Below are 17,104 nucleotides of genomic sequence, written 5' to 3'. Positions count from 1 at the left end.
GATAACTTAATGAATGTTATCATGCGTTATCATTGGTATCCATACGCTTCAGTATGACAGTCAGAGCATCCTCAACTGATTGTCCTTCAGGAGGTATCCCACATTATAAGTCCGAGCATCCTCAACTGATTGTCATTCAGGAGGTATCCCACATTATAGTCAGAGCATCCTCATGATCGTCCTTCAGAAGGTATGGCTCCACAAGCAATTCTCTTTTCCACCAATAGACGAAATGTTCTAACGTTACGAGCCTGCAAAATTCCAACGTTTTAAAGTTTAATACTTTTCCCTATTTCACTGTTAAACTGGAGGTAACGAGGGCTTATCTTGGCCCCAGCCTCTTTGTTCTCCATGTGAATTAGCACAAATGAACAGCCTAAGAGTTACATTCACTAATATATATACTGTCAGAATGTTATGACGTCATTTCCTCTTAAAAGATCATTATGATATTATATTAAAAAGTAACATCTTTTACCACTCTTTTCCAGTACTGATTTAATGCGACGTACACACAAGGTGCCTGGGAGTTACTACCATAGTGTTCGACTGTAGTCATATTTATTTTCCTGATACCCAAATTTTTGGTTGGTGACGAGAGACGACTCTGTATGATGGTGAATTCCAGACATCTGTTAAGATCGATGTTGAAGGATATGTTGTTGGCTGAAGTAATAAACAGAGAAAATAAATTTCCCCATAATCCTTCTCCTTATACAAATGGTGGATTCTCTACTGTCTGCTCCCATCTGTTGACATCATAGTATTTTGGGGTTACCAGGAGTAGGGGGGAGAGGTTCAACAATCTCATCTCATCCTGATATTTGGCATAGGTACATGACTACTTTCCTTCATTTTGTTCTATTATTTAGATTTTTTGTATCATAACTTTATAGAAATTTGAATTTGATTCAAGTTTATTAAAAAATAATATGATAATTTTACCATCATTAAAAAAAAAAAAAAAAGAGAGGAGGATAATTGATATTTTTGAAGGAAGGAAAGAAGAGAACGAACTGTAGTAGTATATAATGGTCTATTGGGATTCAACCCGTTCTCGCAAATTCGTAAAGTCAATATTGACATATTAACTACGTGCATAGGTGATATACTAAACATAATAGATACCCTTAAAAAAAATTCATAGAAAACACCGACCTTACCTAACCTTGTTAGTATTTTAAGATAAGCATCTTATTGCTTTGCAATTACAATTATTACTTAACCTATACCTATTATAGGTTAGGTAATAATTGTAATTACGAAGCAATAAGATGCTTATCTTAAGATACTAACAAGGTTAGGTAAGGTCGGTGTTTTCTATGAATCTTTTTAAGGGTATCTATTATGTTAAGTATGTCACCTATGCACATATTTAATAAGTCAATATTGACTTATTAAATTTGCGAGAACGGGTTGTGGGATTATATGAAAATGGTGGTTCCTTCTCCAGTTTCTCCTTTTTTTCCTCCACCTCTTCTACCATATCCATATCTTCAGACCCCTCTACCTTAATGTTCAATTTTATATTTTTAAATATAATGTTCCTTGTCTCAATTTTAAATTCCACTTCATTGTTACCTTCTTGAAGTTCAAGTTTCATTACCACAAATGGCGGTAATGAATCTTCTTCCATTGGGAAATTATATTTTGAAAATCCCTGTATAAATAAATCTTGACTGGCTGCATGGGTACATGATATCCAGAGTCTATTCATGTAAATTGGTTTGGATTCATTTTGTGATCTTACTCGTATTGACTCTATATGATTATTTAACTGGACATCTCGTATTTCACTCTAATCAGTAACGTCAACACTATCTGAAATATTCCATGGAAATATTAAAACAATTGGGTTTTTGGAATAATATCCTTTATCATATACACAATTTTTCAATATTTTATCTATGTGAAAAGATTCACTATTATGCCAATATTTGTAAGCATTATTATAATTAATAAGAAAGGTATTAAAAGGTTTTACTATGGTATTTTCAATTTCAAATTTATTCTTAAGATTATATGATAATGGTAATGTAGGAACAATGAAAAAACCTGATTTTATTCTTATATCTTCCTCAATAAAAGGGAAGAATAGTGATTCTAAAATTGATTTCCTGATGTTGTATTGTTTCCCTGTTTGAGTCATAGAGAATTGTGTCAGTTCACCTGCATCTGTTCCTCCTCCTCCTCCTCCTTCACTTCCTCTTCCACCTGCATCTGTTCCTTTGCCGCCACCTCCTCCTCCTCCTCCTTCACTTCCTCTTCCATCTGCATCTGTTCCTCCTCCTCCTTCATTTTCTCTACCACCTGCATCTGTTCCTTTGCCGCCACCTCCTCCTCCTTCACTTCCTCTTCCATCTGCATCTGTTCCTCCTCCTCCTCCTCCTTCACTTCCTCTACCACCTGCATCTGTTCCTTTGCCGCCACCTCCTCCTCCTCCTCCTTCACTTCCTCTTCCATCTGTTCCTCCTCCTCCTCCTTCACTTCCTCTACCACCTGCATCTGTTCTTTCACCTCCTCCTCCTCCTCCTTCACTGCCACTTACACTTCCACCTGCTGCATCTATTCCTTTGTCTCTTCCTCTTTCTCCTCTTTTACATAAATAAATAATTATTATAACTGTTATAAATAATAATATTATTATTAAAAATACAATCATTGCTTATTGTTTTTTATTTAGGATAATTCAAAAAAAAAAAAACTTTTTTTCAAAATACTCCACCTCATATCTAAATTAAAGAAATAAAATTGTTCCGCGCAGCTGAGTTGACAGCACATTGGATCGAAATCCCGGGTGCCCGCGAGAAACATTAGGCAGAGTTTCTTTCTCCCTGATGCCCCTGATTCCTAGTAGTAATTAGGTACCTTGGGGGGGGGGGTAGAAATAGCCTAAGCTACTCTATCCCTTTGAGATGTATTTATTGCTTATCTCAATAAACATACTTGAACTTGAATTAGGTACCTACCCAGCAAACACAAATCATCTACACAACGTTCGCCTATCTCTTGCCATAGGTGTGGGAATGATTTGCATTGAGAATGGTGCAGGAGAGCCTTTGAGAAACTTTTACTCAAAAAATCCAAACACAAAGGTTTAATTATAAATTGTTTTTCTACAATTATTTTCTTCCAAATGTAAAACAAATAGTTTTTACATGTTTAAATATAAAATTTATGGTGTTTTTTTGTAAAATTCATTAATAAATTGTGAATGATATATATTGGCTGAGTGAAACCTTTATAATCTATTTAGTTATAATTTGAACAGAAAAAAGTATTTTTCCAAATTTTCTAAAAATTGCTCTTTTTAACACAATTTGACTCCTTATACATTCCACTAAACACTATATCATGTTTAAATATATAATTTATGTATTATTCTCTAAAATAATTTATATAAATTATATAAGTTGCTGGAAAGTGGTGTTAAGGATTTTGAAAACATTTTGTTGTGTTAATATGTTCTTATTAACTATGTCTCAAGTTCACAGTTTATCAAACAAGAATATTAACATTCGTCAACTCTTAAAATCTTATATGTTATCTTGCTGGTGCAAAAAAGGGTGAATCTTTAGGAACAGCTATAGTATCTATATATCACAAATGGTGTTTTCCCTAACTCAAACAATGTAGGGTTTATTATTCTACACATATTTCTAATGACTCTTAGATGTTTACATTCTCTGAAGTATAATTGTGAAGGCTGTGTCCATCACTCTCAACACAGATTCTTAAACTCGTCTCTGCAGGTTCAACTATATAATTAGTTTCCATTTTGAATTTCCATGGACATTTGTATCCAAAATGAAACCAATGTGGTTTCCTTCAGCGCCTTCAGCCAGCACATTTGCTCATTCATTTCCACAGATTCCAACAAGGTAGGGGATTTACAGAAATTTGTATATTCATATTGTTATATATTAAAAATATGAATGCAGTTCAATATGATAAGACAAATACATGAGTTTATGATAAATTCGTTTTCTGTGATATACCATTGATATGCTCTTTTTTTCTTTAAACGGCAGACTAAACTAAAGTGCTCACATCAACAGATTTGATGTATAAATGGTCAACGCTCAACAGAGTTAGTATAAATGTATTAGTATAAATCTTACTTGTCTCATTGTTAATTCACATTCAATGTCAACTTGTGGTTTTGATGTGGCACGTTTGGCCAAGACACCCCACCCCATTATGCACCCCATACCCATCTTGTGGGCGGTTGTGGAAAGGGTTACAGAGGCACATAATGGGCTCAGGGACTGAACCCCACAATTCATTTAGCTAAGCAAGTTACAATCTTGATGAGCTAGTTACAAAATTCAATATAAGTCATCACATCAACAATGGGTTCGAGATCGACCTCAAGTACAGGTTCTAAATTAAGCAACTGACATATGTGGAGAGCTAGTATCAAAATTTATATGTTTGTCCTGCACACCGTCCCCCATCCAGTGGGCAGCGGTGGATAGGTTACAATCACTTAGTTGTTATCTACAGTTAGCAAACTGGGGATATTTGGCTAAAATTTCTGGTAGCAGATCATTTTGAATGAAATATTGACACATCGCTGGAACATTGGTTATAGAATTGTCTCTAAATTCATGTATCTTTTCGCACTCCATCACATAGTGACGGAGGGTGTGCGAATAATTTTGTTGACACAGTTTACATTTGGTCAGGTCTACATCAGCAGATAATGAGAATTCCCAGAGATACTTGTAACCGAGTCTAAGCCGAGCAGTAGTAACATCTAGAAGTCTGCTGATTTTATTGGATGATCCATAGATGTGTGGCTCCTCTTGTATGATATGTATGATAGATGGAATTACTAGTTCCAGTTTCTAGGCAGGCGATGAGTACTCACAATAACCTTAATTAAGCGTCAAAACAAAAATGTGTATACTCTTTTTACTCTCCTGACCTTAGTTCTCGAGCTATGTATTTCATTTTGGTACCAACGTGTTCGCAATAACATTCTCTAGAAGAAAATCAGCAAAAACGGTCACCAAAAGTTATATGAATACCAGCACCCAATAAATACCTACGTAGATGACTCGCCGTGTGTGTGTTTGATGGTGGTCAAACGATGTTTGATGTGTTTGATCAGGTGATGTCCTGATCCGCATAATTAATAATAAGTATAATAATAATATAATATAAGTATAATAATAGTATAATAAGAGCAAAGCGTTCCTATTACGAGAATAGATTCAAAGAAGCAAAAGGCAACATAAAAAGCACATGGAGAGCCATCTCTACCATCCTAGGAGCTAAACAACATTCACATAATAAGATAAAAATCTCCAAGGATGGTTATACACCTGCAACAGATCTTGAAACAGCAACTGAATTTAATAGCTTCTTTTCATCGTTTGGTGCTCACCTTGCCCGAAAAATCCCAGAGACTCAGACATATGTTACCACATATCTTTCACGCAGCTATCCAAACTCTCTTCTCCTCTCTCCGGTCAGCCCTACAGATGTTGTGTCCATCATTCACTCGCTAAAAACCAAAGCTGGGAACATTAGTGAAATACCATCGATGGTACACAGGCGTGCCACCCATGCCCTTGCACCATCCATAGCACTGCTGTTCAACAAATCCCTAGAGTGTCATACCTTCCCTGATATCCTTAAAAAAGCAAGAGTAACGCCAGTTCATAAAGGAGGTAACACGGCAGACATAAATAATTACAGACCCATATCGAATCTACCTATATTATCAAAATTATTTTTTTTTTTTTTACAAACAGCTCTACTCCAATCTTGTAAAATTCAATATACTAAGTCCCTGTCAGTTTGGCTTCCGCTCCCAAAAGAGTACCAATGATGCTATTGTTAGTCTGCTTGACTTAATCTTCTCAGCCCTTGACAAAAGTGAGTTTCCAATTGAACTCTTCATCGGCCTGAGAAAGGCCTTTGATACTGTTAACCATAACTACCTCTTACTTAAATTCCACCATTATGGAATCCGTGGCCTTGCCCTAAACTATATCCGATCCTATCTTAGTAACAGACACCAATATGAAGCCATCAATGATATAACCTCTCCCACTCTACCACTTAATTACCGTAAAGGTGCCACAGAGCAGCATCCTAGGACCCTCCTGTTTCTTATATACATCAATGATCTCCCTAATGTCTCTAACATACTTAAACCTATATTGTTGGCTGATGATACTACTCATCTACTCTGACCCCAACCCACTCCTGTTAAATAATGTTGTAAACAATTAATTAAAAAAAGTCTACTTGTGGATGTCAACCAACAAACCTCACACAAAACATAGAAAAGACCTACTATATCTTATTTGGAAACAAATCAACAAATGCAATTCAGCTTCAGATAGATAATGTAAACATTAGCAATAAAAATGATGGAAAGTTTCTTAGCCTATACTTAGACAAGAGACTCAACTTCCGCACCCATATACAACACATAACTAAAAAGGTTTCTAAAACAGTTGGTATACTGTTTAAGATCAGATATTATGTACCCTACTCTGCTCTCCTCTCACTCTATTATGCACTTATCTATCCCTATCATTCTTATGGCGTTTGTGCTTGGGGTTCAACCTCTGCAAACTACCTCAAGCCCATCATCATCCAGTAAAAATCTGCTATCAGGACAATAAATAACTCTACCTTCAGACAACACACAGCTCCCTTGTTCAAATCCTTAAACATGCTAAACAAATTCACTCCATACATTCTCCTGTGTAAATTACGTTTATAAAGCCCTTTTTCTAACTGCAAACCCTGTTCTGAAACTCTTCCTGGACAGATGTAATAGAACACATGGCCACGTCCCCACCAGACATAAATATCTCTTTGATATCCCCAGAGTCAAACTTAATCTATGTAAACACTCTATGTAAATAAAGGGACCTAGTCTATGGAACTCACTCCCTTATAATGATTTGAAAAGCTGTCCAACTTCTGCCATATTCAAAAATAAAACCAAAAAGTACCTGTAGTACTTTTTAAGTACGAGGGAGTAATGCGCAAAGCGTCCCTCACCTGTGACGTCACAGCGTCACCTGACGCCATATCAACACATCGGCCATTTTGTCGTCAGTTCAGTCATGGCGAGGACTAACCCTTCATGCAAACTGCACCTACTATCAAGAAGAAGAAGATTTTGTGTTCCACCGATAGTATTATCGTAAGTAAGCACTTATATTTTATATTTTATTAAATTAATTGATTCTATTTTTCTGTAATAAAGGTCCAAAGGGTTGTTAAGGAACAAGGGTGTAGCGATACCGACGCTCAGTGCGCTCAACTCACACCAAAGTATCACCTGTGTAGCTTCTGTAATTAGTGTTAATTAGTTATGCTATAAGATAATGAAGCGAGTATAAGATTAACTCGCTACAAGGGTACTGTGTTGGGAGGTGAGGGCTGTTACTGGTGTCTGTGGGGATGTGAGGACTTGTACCAACCACTATCACCACCAGTACCTTGTCTTGCATCCTGCTTAGTATTCCTATTGAGATATGAAGTATTATTGCATTCATATAATTATTCATTCATTGTCATTACTATTTTTATGGGCTATGTTCTGTTACCCTAATGCTTTTTACCCCTGGGCATGTCCATTTACTCTCCAGCCCTTCACAAGCCACTGCTGCACCCCCTCCATGCCCATACTTACTGTGCTTATTCTTACAGGACTGCACTGCATTATGTGGTGCTCACTGCCTGGACACCTTGATACATGCATTATAGGGTTCTGGTAGTTGTTCTACTCACCAAGCCCTTCCAAGGCCAGGCTTGACATGTGAGAGCTTGGTCCAACAGGCTGTTGCTTGGACAGGCCCCTCAGGCCCACATATCCACCACAGCCTTGTTTGTCCGGCACTTCAAAATCAAATGTTTATTTACGTAAGGTACATACATATTTTTAGGTAAGGTACTCTTTATTTGGGTAAATTTATCTTCGTAGTATTTAGCTTTGGCTCGTCTAATTATCTTGGATAGCAATAACGAGTAATTCTTTGAGAATTCTTTGGAGACAATTCCTAACCTATACTTCTCCCAACCTATACTTCTTCTCAAGGTCATCTTCACTTCTTGAAGATGTTCAGGTTTTCTCTTGAAGATGTCGACGGTTGTTCCAGCAATACTGTATTTCTTTTATTGCTGAAAACCTGTTTTCAGCCATAAAAAAATAATCCTGAATCCAGAAAAAAATCCCTTTTGTATCGTCTGGAAATTTTCAAATATTGCTGATCAAACCTGAGTCTAAATTATTTGTATATATTATGAATTACAGAGGTCCCAGGACAGGGTTTTTAGGCACTCCACTTACATTTTCCCACTCTGACTTAACCCCCATTTATACAAACTCAGTCTTATCTTTTAGCTAATAATTTATTGTACACACCATACTCAGCCTGTGTAGGGTAGTTTATTGTGCATGTGTAGTATATATATTTGTGTAGTATATTTGGTATATTTAATGCCTCTAACCTCTCCTCATAGTTCTTGTCCTTCAGTTCTGGGAGCCACTTAGTAGCATGTCTTTGCACCTTTTCCAGTTTGTTTATGTGCTTCTTAAGATATGGGCACCATACAACCGCTGCATATTCCAACTTTGGTCTAACAAAAGTCGTGAACAATTTCTTGAGTATTTCGCCATCCATGCATTTAAAAGCTCTGAATATTATCCTTTACCTGCAATTGGTTGTTGCTGTATTTATAGAATATGATTTGTTCTACTTTACATTTGTTTGTTCCTTTTTTTCAAAATTTCTTTCTGCCTCTCTCCTCACTGCCGTGTAGTTGTTTCTCTTTGTATTACTGGTATGTTTGGGGGTTTGGCCTCTTCGTATATTGATTCCATTTTTGTGTCTTTTGGTCTCTGTCCGTCTTGAAATTTCAGTTGAACAAATCCTGTTTCCTAGTTCTGCATCTTTGTTTTGGTATAAATGTTTTTGTTCCTTTATCATATATTTCACAAAATTGACATACTGTGCATTAATTCATCTCAATTACTTCCTTTCCTAACAGCAAGCCTTTCCAGTAAAATTCTTTGAATTCTTTTCTGACTTCTGGCCTAATGTTTGTTTTATCCTAGTGTGTATGATGCCTAGCGTGTGTCTGGTGCCTGTTGTGTTAAACCGAAGATAAATGCATAAGTATAGGTCAGTAATTTCTCCAGCTTTGAAAGGGGCTTTCATTATGCAGCAGTATTCCACTCTAGAGAGCACTAGCGTCTTGAAAACTATCATCATCGGTATAGCATCTCTAGTGTGAAAAGTTCTTGTTATCTATCCTGTCATTTTTCTTGCAGTTGTGACGGCTACTTTATTGTGTTCTTTAAATGTAAGGCCTTCTGACATCAGTACACCCAAATCCTTTACGTTGCTTTTCCGTTCAATGTTATGATTTGACTGAGTTTTGTAAGTGGTTTCCGTTTTTATATTTTTTATTTTTTCCGTAGCGCATGAGCTGAAACTTATGTTCGTTAATCACCATGTTATTTTCTGTAGCCCATAGAAAGACCTGATTTACATCTGATTGGAGGTTTGCCGTGTCCTCTATGTTGCCTACTCTCGTGAAGATTCTAGTGTCATCTGCAAAGGATGATCAAGTACTATAGGTTGTGTCCTTGTCTATGTCCGATATGAGGATGAGAAAAAGTATTGGAGCAAGCACAGTACGCTTGGGGACTGAGCTCTTTACGGTTGATGGTCCAGATTTTATTTTGTTGACTACTACACATTGGGTTCTATTAGTCAGGAAGTTGTATATCCATCTGCCTATTTTTCCGGTAATTCCTTTTGAACGCATTTTATGTGCAATAACACAATGGTCACATTTGTCAAAGGCTTTTTTTTGTCAAAGCGTTTTGTTTGTCTTCCATGGCATCTAGTGCCATGTCAGAGTGGTCCAGCAACTGTGATAGGCAAGAGCGCCCTGTTCTGAAACCATGTTGTCTGGGGTTATGGAGATGCTGTGATTCCATGTATTTTGTGATCTTACTTCTTAGCATTCTCTCAAAGATTTTTATGATGTGCGATGTTAGTGCTATCGGTCTGTAGTTTTTTGCCTCTGCCTTATTTCCTCCTTTATGGGGCGGTGCTATCTCTGCGGTTTTTAGTATGTCAGGGACAATGCCAGTATCTTGGCTTTGTCTCCAAAGAATGTGAAGGGCCTGCGATAACGTTTTTTACAGTTCTTGATGAATATAGAGTTCCAAGAGTCAGGGCCTGGTGCAGAGTGCATAGGCATACTGTCTATGGCTTCTTCAAAATCCAGTGGGGATAGGATCACATCTGATTTATGATTTGATGTTGGTATCATATCCATGAAAAATTCATTTGGGTTATCAATCAGATGGATGGAGAGCTACACTCGTGGTGTCCCATTTTCCCAGCACTCTTTGTCATATAATGCTTTGAAACTTTTGACGGATTTGGCCTCCACCACCTTCTCACCTAACATGTTCCAACCGTTTACCATTCTGTTTGCAAAAGTGAATTGTCTTACATTTCTTCGGCATCTTTGTTTAGTTCGTTTAAATCTATAACCTCTTGTTCTTGAAATTCCAGGTCTCGGGAAATCTTCCCTATCAAGTTTATCAATTCCTGTTACTGTTTTGTACGTAGTGATCATATCTCCTCTTTTCCTTCTGTCTTCTAGTTTGGAATATTTAATGCCTCTAATGTCTCCTCATAAATCCTGCCCTTCAGTTTTGGCATGAATGTTTGTGTGCCTTCATCGTATATTTTGCAAAATATGGAATACATCTCATTTACTTTACTTTAAGAATATGGTTCGATCAATTAAAAACCCTCTTGTTCAAATTGCAAAGAGACTGAAAGAGATGCAGCATGCTCAATGGATTATATATTAGTGATTATTATTAGGATTATATATTAGTGAATCATATTAGTGATTCAATTATTATGGTCATAAATTCACTTAAAAATGTAAATTTTAAGTTAAAAAATTTTAACCAAAAAACTTGATATTTTTCATATTTGGAACCATTCCATAATCCCAAGCATAAATGATTATATTTCTATCACTTGCTCTTAAGATTGTTTCATTTAATAGAGGTTGGGCATAATTGTTCTCTGCTGCTAATAGAACTGACTGACTTAGCTATAGGAAAATGTAAAATTAATTGGTTTATCCATTACAGTATTTTGCAGTTTATTTCATGATCCTGTGCTTAATACTTGCATAAATAGTAGATTACAAAATGCATTTTTATATCATTAGTATTGAATAATAATAATGCAAATAATTGACTTATAAATGATGTACAATTAATTGGTAGGTGATATTATATTATTAATATTTTTTCATTCTTGCAAAGCCTTAACAAAGTCATTAACATGTTAATATAAACTTGATCACCTTCCACTTATTTTCTCATGTGCTACCTACATGTACAAAACCTTATTCCTAAATGCATATTTTGTTCTGAAGCTTGTCCTTTATATGTTGTGTATCACCATCTCTGGAGAGTTTTATCTGATTGATGTATAAATTACTTTTAATTTTACAGAATATTATTGTTATACTGAATTTATTATTATATAAATAACTTAATTTTACAGAATCATCTATCAACGCACATCCACAAGTTGAGGAGGAGGATGTGACCTTCCAGATGTCTGAAGTACTGAAACAGGCACCAAACAGGCCTGGTGGATCTAGGTACAAGGTAAAATAATTTAATTTTTTTTTTTTTTTTTTTTTACTAATTGTCCGATATATTATATATATATATATATATATATATATATATATATATATATATATATATATATATATATATATATATATATACATATATATATATATATATATATATATATATATATATATATATATATATATATATATATATATATATATATATATAATGTGTCGTACCTAGTAGCCAGAACGCACATCTCAGCCTACTATGCATGGCCCGATTTGCCTAATAAGCCAAGTTTTCTTGAATTAATGTTTTTTCGACTACCTAACCTAACATTTTCAGCTACCTAACCTATCCTATAAAGATAGGTTAGGTTCGGTCATATATCTCTATTAATTTTAACTCCAATAAAAAAAGAATTGACCTCATACATAATGAAATGGATAGCTTTATCATTTCATAAGAAAAAAAATAGAGAAAATATATTAATTCATGAAAACTTGGCTTATTAGGCAAATCGGGCCTTGCATAGTAGGCTGAAAAGTGCGTTCTGGCGACTAGGTACGACATATATATATATATATATATATATATATATATATATATATATATATATATATATATATATATATATATATATATATATATAATATCTCTATCACATCTATATCACTTTGTGCTTTAGCCCTGGTGGAGCTTGGTCCACCAGGCTGTTGTTTGGAGTGGCCCGCAGATCCACATACAGTCTGCATATGATATACAGTCTGTTGATCAATTAAACTACAGTAGTTAGTTTTTATCATCCGAATGCACCAATATGTGTTCATTCTTCCCAGATGAAGGAACTAGGTAATATTCATCATCTGAATGCACCATCTGATGCTTTAACACACTCATGATACACGAGAGGTTTAAAAAACTTTTAAAACTTTTAAAACTTTTTGACCTATGTATTTAAAAGCAATTCTAAAGTTAAAAAGTGTAGCATAGGCCCCTCGCAGAATGTTCTTAATATGATCCTCAGGTTATAGTTTTCTATCTAAAACCACCCCTAGATCTCTTTCTTGATCAGAATTCTTTATAGATCTCAGTGGCTCGATCATAGAAACTGCTCTAAATCCTTGTTGGCCTGGATTGTGGAGGTCATTGGTCTCTATAAAACTAGTAATCTGACTCCTGATCACTCTCAAATAATTTTATTATGTGGGATGTTAGTGCAACTGGTCTATAATTCTTTGCCAATGCTTGTGTTGTGTTGTGTTGTTTTGGTAGTGATGTGCAATGTGTTGTTTTGGTAGTGATTCGTCCAGTTCTGGTAGTAGTGCGGTTGTTGTGTAGTGTAGTACTTGTGTGCTTGTTAATGACTTGTATTCCAGTCTTGTGGGTATCTCCTTTCCCCTACGGGCCAACTGCTTTGTTCTTACCTAGCATTTTGCTTTGTTTGGGTATGAATGTTTGTGTGCCGTATATTTTGCAAAATTTGCCATATATCTCATTATTTACTCCTCTGCCTAGCAACAAGTCTGTCTAATTATACTCATTAACTGTTTTTCAAAGTTCCCCATAGTGTCCTTTATTGAAATCGAGTTCATGAACCGTTTCAATGTTCTTATCTTCTTCTAGATTATATCTTAAAGTATATTTAAATGTTATTGTTATTAAATGTTATTGTGACATTGCATTGCAATTGAGCTATGTTGTTTACCATACCGTTCATTTCGTGAGTATAAGTATAGATGCCACACTTGTGACAGGTAAAACCATGCCTTTTTTGAAAAACAGCACCGTCTGTTGCACGTAAGAGCAACCCACACTATATTATGTTGCGATATTATTTCAATATTTCCAATTGTATTGATAATTTGAATTTTCATAGATTTCAATTTATTTTCATTTCGATTTAATAATTTTGTGTGACATTGCATTGAAATTGAGCTGTGTTGTTTACCATACTGTTCATTTCATGAGTATAGTTTATTTTTTTATTTTTTTCATTTCATTTTTTTAGCTGTTCTTATTTTTCAGTGATGGGAATATCAGATCATTTGATGTTCCCAATTTTCTGATGGAAGCATCAGACCATTATAGAATGCATCGGATGAGGTAGTTTGGAATGGTGGGGAGGACGAGAGGGGGGTATGGTGGGGAAGACGAGGGGACAGAGGAGAGGGTAATGGTGGGGAGGACGAGGGGACTGGGGAGTTGGGGATGGTGGGGACAGGGGAATGCTGGGGAGGACAAAGGGACAGGTGAATGGGAGATGGTGGGGGAGGAAGAAGGACAGGGGAGGGGAAAATGGTAAGGAGGACGATGGGACAGGGAAGTGGGAATAGTGGGGATGATGTGGGGACAGGGAAGTGGGAAGGACGAGAGGACTGTGGAATGGGGAATAGCAAAGTGAATTATAATTATATATATTAATTAATTCTTATAAATTTCCAGAAGCCTGTATCAACACCCACACTAATGCAACTGAAAGAGATGTTGAGACAAGTATTGCTGATATGTTGAAGAACGCCCCAAACAAACTCGGTGGAAACAGATACAAGGTAAAGTTTGCCAATTTGCTGTAGTCTAATTCAATTTCTTTTTAGTAATCTTCGAGAACATTTATGCTATGAATAAGATAAAATAATGTAACTGATTTTGATTTATTTACTATTTATTATTTATTTACCGTTATTAGTATAATAGATCTCGTAATAATTTTGCAAAAATAATGGCATTTACTATTTTAAAAAGCTCGGGTGCAGGGGGGGGGGTTATGTAAAAGCCTGGTTTGTGCCTCGGAGAGGCTATGGGATCCAGTAAGATCGTCCTTCCTTTCCTCCCTAGAATCTGGATGTAGCAGGTGCTCAATTGTCAAAAGTGAAAAATTGGTTTTGTCTTCCGAATGCACCATTTGTGTAAATTTGCTAATAATCTTTTAAAAATAGTAAATGCCATTATTTTTGCAAAATTATTACGAGATCTATTATACTAATAACGGTTTGATAAAATACAGTAGACTGCCTACTGGATAATAGTTCCAGTCCACCTGTAGACAGGGATCTCACATCAGCTTGTATATTATACAAGGATAAGATTTGATTTACTTTTGTATTTATATGCATATATGCATTTATATGCATTATTCTCTAGAATAATAGATCTCGTAATAATTTTGCAAAAATAGTGGCATTTACTATTTTAAAAAGCTCGGGTGCAGGGGGGGGGGGTTTGTGTAAAAGCCTGGTTTGTGCCTCGGAGAGGCTATGGGATCCAGTAAGATCGTCCTTCCTTTCCTCCCTAGAATCTGGATGTAGCAGGTGCTCAATTGTCAAAAGTGAAAAATTGGTTTTGTCTTCCGAATGCACCATTTGTGTAAATTTGCTAATAATCTTTTAAAAATAGTAAATGCCATTATTTTTGCAAAATTATTACGAGATCTATTATACTAATAATGGTTTGATAAAATACAGTAGACTGCCTACTGGATAATAGTTCCAGTCCACCTGTAGACAGGGATCTCACATCAGCTTGTATATTATACAAGGATAAGATTTGATTTACTTTTGTATTTATATGCATATATGCATTTATATGCATTATTCTCTAGAATAATAGATCTCGTAATAATTTTGCAAAAATAGTGGCATTTACTATTTTAAAAAGCTCGGGTGCAGGGGGGGGGGGGTTTGTGTAAAAGCCTGGTTTGTGCCTCGGAGAGGCTATGGGATCCAGTAAGATCGTCCTTCCTTTCCTCCCTAGAATCTGGATGTAGCAGGTGCTCAATTGTCAAAAGTGAAAAATTGGTTTTGTCTTCCGAATGCACCATTTGTGTAAATTTGCTAATAATCTTTTAAAAATAGTAAATGCCATTATTTTTGCAAAATTATTACGAGATCTATTATACTAATAACGGTTTGATAAAATACAGTAGACTGCCTACTGGATAATAGTTCCAGTCCACCTGTAGACAGGGATCTCACATCAGCTTGTATATTATACAAGGATAAGATTTGATTTACTTTTGTATTTATATGCATATATGCATTTATATGCATTATTCTCTAGAATAATAGATCTCGTAATAATTTTGCAAAAATAGTGGCATTTACTATTTTAAAAAGCTCGGGTGCAGGGGGGGGGGGGTTTGTGTAAAAGCCTGGTTTGTGCCTCGGAGAGGCTATGGGATCCAGTAAGATCGTCCTTCCTTTCCTCCCTAGAATCTGGATGTAGCAGGTGCTCAATTGTCAAAAGTGAAAAATTGGTTTTGTCTTCCGAATGCACCATTTGTGTAAATTTGCTAATAATCTTTTAAAAATAGTAAATGCCATTATTTTTGCAAAATTATTACGAGATCTATTATACTAATAACGGTTTGATAAAATACAGTAGACTGCCTACTGGATAATAGTTCCAGTCCACCTGTAGACAGGGATCTCACATCAGCTTGTATATTATACAAGGATAAGATTTGATTTACTTTTGTATTTATATGCATATATGCATTTATATGCATTATTCTCTAGAATAATAGATCTCGTAATAATTTTGCAAAAATAGTGGCATTTACTATTTTAAAAAGCTCGGGTGCAGGGGGGGGGGGTTTGTGTAAAAGCCTGGTTTGTGCCTCGGAGAGGCTATGGGATCCAGTAAGATCGTCCTTCCTTTCCTCCCTAGAATCTGGATGTAGCAGGTGCTCAATTGTCAAAAGTGAAAAATTGGTTTTGTCTTCCGAATGCACCATTTGTGTAAATTTGCTAATAATCTTTTAAAAATAGTAAATGCCATTATTTTTGCAAAATTATTACGAGATCTATTATACTAATAACGGTTTGATAAAATACAGTAGACTGCCTACTGGATAATAGTTCCAGTCCACCTGTAGACAGGGATCTCACATCAGCTTGTATATTATACAAGGATAAGATTTGATTTACTTTTGTATTTATATGCATATATGCATTTATATGCATTATTCTCTAGAATAATAGATCTCGTAATAATTTTGCAAAAATAGTGGCATTTACTATTTTAAAAAGCTCGGGTGCAGGGGGGGGGGGGTTTGTGTAAAAGCCTGGTTTGTGCCTCGGAGAGGCTATGGGATCCAGTAAGATCGTCCTTCCTTTCCTCCCTAGAATCTGGATGTAGCAGGTGCTCAATTGTCAAAAGTGAAAAATTGGTTTTGTCTTCCGAATGCACCATTTCTGTAAATTTGCTAATAATCTTTTAAAAATAGTAAATGCCATTATTTTAGCCTGAGTATGGTAAGTGTTGCTGAATTTTTTTAGCCTTGTACATATGTCTTTTGATTAGTTTTTTTGCAGATGAAGGAAGGTGGGGTGGCACATAATTGATTGTTCAGTGTTATGTTTAAGGTACAAATAAAACAAAAGCAAAAGTTACTCAAATTCGTTGATTTTTGTAATAGTTAAGAAGGAAAATATT

At 35.5% G+C, this 17,104-nt stretch overlaps 1 protein-coding gene across 2 annotated transcripts in view; it reads left to right on the top strand.

The window, feature by feature from the left end:
• The first annotated feature begins 7,074 nt into the window (after positions 1-7,074).
• LOC138356326 (uncharacterized) overlaps positions 7,075-17,104 on the top strand; it is an 11,878-nt gene continuing 1,848 nt past the window's right edge. Inside the window, exons 1-3 of one of the 2 annotated variants that reach the window (XM_069312298.1) lie at positions 7,075-7,174; positions 11,586-11,692; positions 14,114-14,220. In XM_069312298.1, the coding sequence (XP_069168399.1) occupies positions 14,176-14,220 (45 nt within the window). In that variant the 5' untranslated portion in view covers positions 7,075-7,174; positions 11,586-11,692; positions 14,114-14,175. Of the gene's footprint in view, positions 7,175-7,771; positions 7,902-11,585; positions 11,693-14,113; positions 14,221-17,104 lie in introns of those variants that run through there. The other variant, XM_069312297.1, reaches the window with a different exon arrangement.

Source organism: Procambarus clarkii, chromosome 71, assembly GCF_040958095.1.
Source record: "Procambarus clarkii isolate CNS0578487 chromosome 71, FALCON_Pclarkii_2.0, whole genome shotgun sequence".
NCBI classification, from domain to species: Eukaryota; Metazoa; Arthropoda; class Malacostraca; order Decapoda; family Cambaridae; genus Procambarus; species Procambarus clarkii.
This window is presented reverse-complemented; position numbering and strand designations above follow the sequence as displayed.